Below are 8,717 nucleotides of genomic sequence, written 5' to 3' on the forward strand. Positions count from 1 at the left end.
AGATGTGGAATAATTGGAACTCTCATGCACTACTGGTAGGAATGTAAAATGTTGCCACTTGAGCCTATAGAAAAGTTTGGTAGTTCCTCAAAAAGTTAAACACTGAATTATGATATATTCCCACAATTCCACTTCTAGGTATATACCCCCAAAAAACTGAAAACAGGAATTCAGATGCTTGTGCACTGATGTTCAGAGGAGCATTATTCACAATAGCCAAAATGTGGGAATAACATTAACATATGAATGGATAAACTGTAATATATACATATATACAATGGAATATTACTCAGTCTTTAAGAGGAATTAAAGTCTGCTATATGCTACATGGACGAACCCTGAAAACATGCTAAGTGAAATAAACCAGACACAAAAGGTCACATATTATAGTATTCCATTTATATGAGGTACCTAGAATAAATTCAAAAACAGAAAGCAGAACAGAGGTTACCAGGGATTGAACAGTGAAGGAGTGAGGATTTGTTGTTTTAGAGTTTCTGTTTGGGATGATAAAAATTTCTGGAAATAGATAGTGGTGATGGTTGTATACGTACTTCATGTCACTAAATTGTATGCTTTAAAATGAGTAAAGCAGTAACATTTATGCTAGTATATTTTACAATAGAAAGAATAGGCATATGTTAAGATCAGAATTCTAGAAGGCATCTAAGCAATTTCTCTTAACATTTCCTCCCTGAACTCAAAAAAACAAAATGTTTTTTCAAATTTGACCTTTGTATGAAAATAAATGACAAATTTGGTCTCACATAATCACTCTGAAATGTTTATTTTAGAATGACCAATAGGACCTTATCCAAATAAAGGTCCCGCCAACACTTCTAACAGGTTATGACTCAGTTTTGCTTCTACGGACCCACCAGTCAAAGTAGCAAAACTAAGTCTTCTTATGAAAACTGAGGTCATCAGAAAAGGAGTGCCAGGTGGGCAATGAAACCCTATTCAATCACTTCCTATTTGCAAGATGACTTCTTCTGCATTCCTAAAACTTCTACTTTGATTCCCAATATATCAATTTAAAATATCAGTACTTTCACACTATTACACAGAAACAGTACTTCAAATCAATTGATCCTTGTGCTGCAATAAGGTCCAGCAAAACCTTAGCACTTCAAGCAAATCTACTCTGCCTATCTATGCTCAAGAAGCAGTTTGGCTGTGAGGAAGTGCTGGTCTCTTCTAAGCCTTTTCTCAGGACCCACACATCAGACACTCTTCTCTATTCTCCAAAGAGCACACCATGGCTGCTGTGTTCCTTTCCTTCTCTTCTTCTTCTTTTGTTGCCTTCTCCTTATCTTTCAGCTTCTCCTTATTTAGAGTGAACTGGATTGGATTTGCTGCTGGTCGTGTCCTTAAGTAATACATCCCAGTCTTCAAACCCTACACAAAGGAAGCAAATACAACTATTAGAAACTGTAAGAACACTAAACATTCAAAACTAATGTTTTAAATACCTTTCCATAAACCACATCAGATTGTTTTCTAAACCTGAAATTCCAACTCCTCTAGGAAGCTTTCTCAAAAATACTTAAAGAGAAAGAGTCAGTATATTGTGTTCCCTTTACCCCTAAAAAAGCTTATCTGTTTGGAAATGTCAAATATTTTTGTTCTTTAGTCGTTTTTTGTTTTTATGTGTATGACTTCCATGTCTGCCTAAGACAACGTCTGCCTTATAACCATTTTGAGCTAGACTGTGTCTCTGTAAAGAATGGATGATGACTACTTCAAGGATAAGTGTCATCATCTTCTATTTGGTATCCCCAGTCTTTGCACATAGTATGTATTCAATAAATGTCTCTTAAATTAAAAAGAAAAAAATTTAACTCCACATAAATACCTGGCATATTGCCAGGTAATAAGAATAGAATCTAGAATTACAGGACTTTACAGTTGCCAATGACAAGCTAAGTAATTTGGCTTTTATACTGTAGATAAAGTGGAGAAACAATGGATGTTTTGAATAGTGGGTTGACATGTGTAAAGTTTTATTTTAGAAATGGCAACCATGCATAAGATAATGCAGATACTAGCAGCAAAGAGATCAGTTAAGAAGCAAGAATAATGGTAGTGGAACAGGAAGAAAGATATTCAAGAAACAGTAAAAAGGAACCACCACCACAACTTGGTGAGTAACTGTACGGAGAATAAAGGGAGGGTCATAGGTAACTCCAAGGTTTTAAAACTAGTAATGAAATAATCCTAAAAGAAACAAGAAAATCCAAAGTGAGAGCTTAATCTGGTACAAAAATCATGGTTTGGTTTTAACATATTGGATTTGAAATGAAAGAACTAGGTGGCAATATTTAAACAGGCAGCTAGAATATAAAACTGTTCGAATTCCAAAATATCCCAAGCTGGCAATAAGTCCTTGATTTCCTCCACCAACCTGCTTCCAGCCGTAGAAGTGCATACTAGTGAGTTTGCCATAGTTAGGCTCAGCAATGTGGATGTTCAAAGACTGGCTTTGGTCAATGAAAGCACCTCTTTCAGCTGCCATCTTAAGAACAGTTTTCTGTGAAATTTCCCACACAGTCTTATAAAGTTGCTTCAGATCATCAGGAATTTCTGGTATGCTCTGAAGGAAAACCAAATGTTTATTGCACTCTGGTTGAAGAAATCAGTATAATTAACATAACTTTTTAAAATCTTTTTTTTATTTTTGAGAGAGACAGTGAGAGGGGGTGGGGGTGAGGATCCAAAGCAGACTCTGCACTGACAGCAGTGAGCCCAATGCAGGGCTTGAACTCATGAACCTTGAGATCATAATCTAAGCCAAAATCAGACGCTCAACCGACTGAGCCACCCAGGCGTCCCTATAATAAACATAATTAATGATACAAGGGTCTGGCCTTAGTTCTATTTCTTGTCAGATCTGACCATACCAATCAGTATCATACAATATGACCCTTATCAAGTTTCCTAAGACTGCTTACCTCTTCATAAAGGAAGGAGCTAAAAGCAGCAATAAATGACCCTTGAGTTTTACAGAAAAAACAAATAATCAGGGCTATAACTCACAGGTACATGATCAGGGGAAGCAATGAAACAAACCTCTTTTGGAGTCAAGAGAAAGAATGTTTTCTTACATCTAGGGTTAATCTGCATCAAAACATACAGACTAGCTAATAATGTTACCATTTCTTCTAGCAAAAATAGAACTGTTACAGAAATTTTTATCTGTTACCAAGGAGACAAACGTTTAGACAGAGGTCTCCATCTACAAATAAATGCTTCTTGGGCGCCTGGGTGGCTCAGTTGCTTCAGCATCTGACTTCAGCTCAGGTCATGATCTCGCCGTTCAGAGTTCAAGTCCCACACTGGGCTCTGTGCTGACAGCTCAGAGGCTGAAGCCTGTTTCAGATCCTGTGTCTCCCTCTTTCTCTCTGCCCCTCTCCTGCTGATGGTGTTTCTCTTCCTCTCAAAAACAAAATAAACATTAAAAACAATTTTTTTTAACGAATAAATGTTTCTTGATTCTTAGCTGCAAATATGCAGATATTTTATTGTTAAATACTATTTGTGGCTCTGTTTTTTGGACTCTGAGTCCTCAATCTCCACCATACTTTTTAATTAAGTCTGACTCTCTAATTTCACTTTATATCTGTGGCCCTCAAACTTTGATGCATTTTAGAATGACGTAGGTGGTATTTAAAAAATACTAATGCCTAGCTCCCATTTCCAGACATTCTAATTTAACTGTTATGCAACCCAAGCTTCCTATTTTTTTTTTAAGCGTCAGAATTTTAAAAGTTCCCCAAATGATTCATATGTACAGAATTTGGAAACGACTGCTTGATATTATTACACAAACAAGAGGGAAAGGCCTAGCTATGTTAACATGTATATAATCCTAGCACAATAATGCAGAGGTGAACATAAGCCTATATGACCACAGTGAATAACCATTCTTTCTCTCCACTGCCTGGGATAAGAGAGAAGGTACTAATGTCCTCCAACTTAGCCACTAAAAAGCACACTTTATTTTCATTCTGTACCTGGATAGAGCCATTGCATGCAATAATCTGATTTTTCATCTCTTCATTCCATAAGCCCCGCTCAGTAAGATCCTTCAGTAAGTGAGGATTTACAATCTGAATGAAAAAGCAAAAAAGATGCCAAGGAATAATTAAGAATGACAGGGCCTAAACAGGATCACAGGCCTGGAACTTAAAATAAATAAGGCCATTTAGAGAAGTATTTAACATTAGATTACTTAGTAAATTCTATATTTTATAAAACTGAGAGGCCCATTCTACCAAGCAAAAGCTGTATTCCTTTAAAATCTTGACCTGTTATTCAAGAAAACATATTTGCAAAGATGAAAAGCACTAGCATTGCCTAAAATGGGTAAATCTATGTGGATTAATTTTTTTTCTGAGAAAGAATACAACAAATACTTAAGAAAAATTAGAAATGCATCTACTCCAAATCTTACAGAAATTTATTTCAGGAGATCTAGAAATTTACAAATAAATATTTTCTAAATTAGTGGTTCTCAGCCCTAGCTGCATATTGGAATTATGTGGGAACTGTAAAAATGACACTAGTCCTACCCATCAGAAATTCTAATTTGTAAACAAGGCTGAGAACCATTGTCATCGTTCTATATACTTCTTATTTCTACATACATCTTAAGGTTTCACTGCATACAGCTTGAGTATCGTCAACTTGGGCATCTCAGGTTATAGTACACATCATTATCATTACAGGGTATTAAATATCCTGTGAACATCAACAAGTCACTTTCCTATGTAACCCTCAATAGATTCATTCTTTTGACAGATATTTATTAAATGTCTATTATCTGCTGAAATAGAATAATCCTGGAGATGAAGATGACTCACTTTATCAAAGCTTGGTCCCTGTACTAAGCTAAAAGGGGCATACTAAATAGGAGCTGTCATTTACTCCCAACATCGGGCTTCTGCACAATCTCCTGTAGGTTTTGTTGTGATCTTCTCACCTGAAATTCTCCCGACAAGACTCTGCGAGTGTAGATGTTGCTGGTATAAGGTTCGATGGACTCATTGTTTCCCAGAATCTGAGCAGTTGAAGCAGTAGGCATCGGGGCAATAAGTAAACTGTTTCTTATACCATACCTAAAGAAAAGATGATCAGATGCTGGTCCTAAAGCTATAATCTGCCAAGAAGGCAGATACTTTATGTCACTGAGTAAATGCAGATGCTGAGTGACACCATACATGCATTAGACTCACATAATGACTTTTGAATGTAACCCTGACAGAGATGCAACTTCACAGTATGGGTGTTATAGCGCCCCCTCCTAAATGCCCTACTCCTAAACTAAATTAGCACAATTTTTAGTGCTGTCAATTCTTATCATGCCATGACTTATTAGCATTTGATACACTAGTTTGCCCAGGGAAATACTCAAATGGCTTTTAGAGAATTCCCATCTGTATCAGGGTACATTCATTCAACCCTCACTCCTTTCTAGTGCCTATATAATCACTGAGCTAAGCCTTTTAAGGAAAAATAATGATGTGAAAGTGGTCACAACCAGACACCTATCACCAAAATTCTCCATAGGAAACAATTATGCTCAGAGTATGTATATTCCTGACTTTCTCTATTATCTCATCAATCATACAATCCTAGAGGAAGGTTAACATCTTTTGACTCTATTCGCTGCCAAAGAGAGTGCTTAAGGAAGAGTATACTTTCTGAACACTGAAAAATCTTCTAACTGCCCTTAGCTTGTCCTTTAAAGCTCAGCCTAAGAGATAACTACTCTAGAACATCTTTCCCAACAGGGGAGACAATACTCAACACAAATGCCAAACATAAATATTTCTTCTGCAAACATTTTCTATGACATGTACTTTTATATATATTTTAATCACTTGTGTTATGTGTCTTGCCTTACTTAAGTCTAAAGTTTCTCAAAGAGTTTGTCTTTACTACGTTCTATACCTCTGGATTCATACAGTACTTAGCTTAAAGCTTCATATCCTAATGGAACCTGTACAAATCGGATCTTAATTAATCTCACTTTGTCACTTTGTAATTCTGAGGCATCAAACATACCACCAAAAGACTTCATGTCTTACTTCCTCAATAAAGTGGACAGTGACTTCCTGTCCAAAGATAAGAAAATGTATTGAAAAGTCATATATGTATATGGCACATACCAAACTATGGAATTGTCTGTAATCATTAAAAACATTAGGCAGATCTGCCTGGACTAAAAAAAGAAGGATGTCCAAAAGAAATCACTAAAAGTCTTAGAATATGTCAAGTTTGATCACATCTTTGGAACAAAACTGTATGCACCTGCAAGTGTACTGAAAAAGGTCTACAAAAATACACACCATTAGGAACGGTTATCTCTGGGAAAAGGAGTAAGCTGGTTTTTGTTTGTTCTGTGGAATGAGTGGCTGGCAGAAGAGGTATAAAGAAGGGCTGTTGGGGGACCTGGGTGGATCAGTCAGTTGAGCCTCTGATTTCAGCTCAGATCATGATCTCACGGTTCATGAGTTCAAGCTACAGATTGGCTTGCTGCTGTCAGCACAGAGCCTGCTTTGGACCCTCTGTCCCTCTCTCTGTGCCCCTTCTCTGCTTGCAGGCTCTCTCTCAAAAATAAACAAACATTTAAAAATAAAAAAAGGAAGGGCTTTTAATTTCCATTTTCTTTCTGTATTTAAATTTTATTATTCATGTATTTATTTTGAAATTTTAAAAAGTTGTGTATAGAAAAATATCTATAGTATTTTGAGAAAAAAAACAAAAAATAAACTACAGGTTCATTTTTGTAAAAGTTGAATTTGCATGTAAATGTACACACACACACATGTTCAGAAGAAAATCTAAAAGATGAGACACAAGAAGATACAAACAGGTTTTTGGGGGAGGTGGTACCAGGATCCTTTTTATTTTACTCCCTTTTCACACATATATTTTCCTAAATTTTCTAACATGTATTATTGGAGTAATAAAACAATTTTAAGGCAAAAAGATATTTTTAAAGAGTATTTTAAAAACTATTACTTCCTTCTGTAAACATTAAACACTTTGCATATGCATTAATCCAGAGATGACAGACAAATGAAGAAAATGAAAACACTAAGCAAATGTCTCCCTGTCCTTAAAATTTTTGTTTATTAGTTTGAAAGGCCTTAAAAAACCTCAAGTTTCAGTTTTCTTTTGCAGAGTTTAACACATTACCCTCCAAAACCTCTCCAAAATCCCTAATTTATCCTATGACAATCAATTCAGCAAAACCCATTTATGTGCCCAAGGGGGCTAAGCAATAAATGAAAGTGAAAAACATTTAAAAAGCAAGCACACTTGGAAGTATGAAGTTTAATGAGAAAAAGAATTGCTTAATCCTGACAGTTAAGCCCCTAAAACAAGATCAGCTAATAATAATACCTACCATTTATTAAAATGTTTTCACTGCACCAAGCAATCTGCAGGTTACTATTCATATATTATCTTACAAAGTATTTTTACAAAAATAATTTTGTAGATAGGTCATATATGTCCCATTTAAAAGAGAAAATAAGCGTCAGAAGTTAAAATAACATACCTAATTTCTGAAAGCCAGAAAGAGAGCCTAAACTCTCCTTACTTAAAGCTACCTTACATCTCTTGCTTACTTTGCAATCTTTTCCTTGAGAAGTTTCCAGTCCCATAGGTCTGTGGGAGTAACATTCCACATATCATACTGAAGAATCTAGGGAATAAACAATACAAATTTATGATAAATCACTCTATAACAATTTAAGACCATGACAAAAACCAAATGACTAACTGCCATGCCCCACATCCCAACAAATGTCTTCTAGTAGAACTGTGTGAGGAATACAAAGTCCAGAGATTCCCCAGGCCAAACTTCCATGCAATCATATTAATTACACACAGGCTAGGGGCACCTGGGTAGCTCAGTCAGCTGAGTGTCTGACTTCAGCTCAGGTCATGATCTCACGGCTTGTGCGTTCAAGCCCCACGTTGGGCTCTGTGCTGACAGCTCAGAGCCTGAAGCCTGCTTCAGATTCTGCATCTCCGTCTCTCTCTCTCTGCCCCTCCCCAACTCCTGCTCTGTCTCTCTCTCTCCCTCAAAAATAAATAAACATTAAAAAAAAAAAGCAGGCTAAAAAAACTGGTTAAGGCATACCTCTTCGCTATTATACCTCTTCACAAAGTCCCTGTTGTGAGCCCTCAGAGGACCCATATCTACAAACCAGGAAATCCTAACATTCACAAAAGTATATTGCTGACATACATTCTCTTTTTGTACAGTAAAGTGTTACTCTATTTTCATCTTTCTTAATTGCTTTGATCGGCTCCTTGATCTATTTACTTAGCTACTAAACACCTATTTTCAAACCACTACATATCAGATTTTCCAAAAATCAGCAGGAACATCAGGACTAAAAATAATGGCATTTTATTTTACACTGAAGAGACTCACTCTACCAATAATAAAGGCAGTGTGGACAGAATTTTAAGACAGTTCCCAGGTTCTCAACCCCTGGTGCACAGCCCACGTACAATGTCCTCCTCCCAAACGTGGGCAAGACCTGGGAATATGACGGATGTCATGCACATAATTACGGCAAAGGTGAAAAGTTTCTGCAGAAAAGGTCACCAATTAGTTAATTTTGAGATAAACAGAGAAATTATCCTGGGTAGACTTATCAGATAAAAGCCCTCAAAAGAGCAACTGGACTCGGGCA

General features: G+C 36.4%; 1 protein-coding gene across 1 annotated transcript in view; it reads right to left on the reverse strand.

The window, feature by feature from the left end:
- Positions 1–377: 377 nt before the first annotated feature.
- The window catches only part of RRM1 (ribonucleotide reductase catalytic subunit M1), a 38,205-nt gene continuing 29,865 nt past the window's right edge, over positions 378–8,717 (reverse strand). Inside the window, exons 15-19 of the mRNA XM_077762176.1 lie at positions 7,638–7,714; positions 4,982–5,117; positions 4,014–4,109; positions 2,405–2,593; positions 378–1,398 (exon numbers count right to left, since the gene is read on the reverse strand). Coding sequence (XP_077618302.1) covers positions 1,210–1,398; positions 2,405–2,593; positions 4,014–4,109; positions 4,982–5,117; positions 7,638–7,714 — 687 coding nt within the window. The 3' untranslated portion in view covers positions 378–1,209. The remainder of the gene's footprint in view (positions 1,399–2,404; positions 2,594–4,013; positions 4,110–4,981; positions 5,118–7,637; positions 7,715–8,717) is intronic.

The sequence above is a fragment of the Crocuta crocuta genome, unplaced genomic scaffold, assembly GCF_008692635.1.
Source record: "Crocuta crocuta isolate KB4526 unplaced genomic scaffold, BGI_CrCroc_1.0 scaffold306, whole genome shotgun sequence".
Lineage (NCBI taxonomy): Eukaryota > Metazoa > Chordata > Mammalia > Carnivora > Hyaenidae > Crocuta > Crocuta crocuta.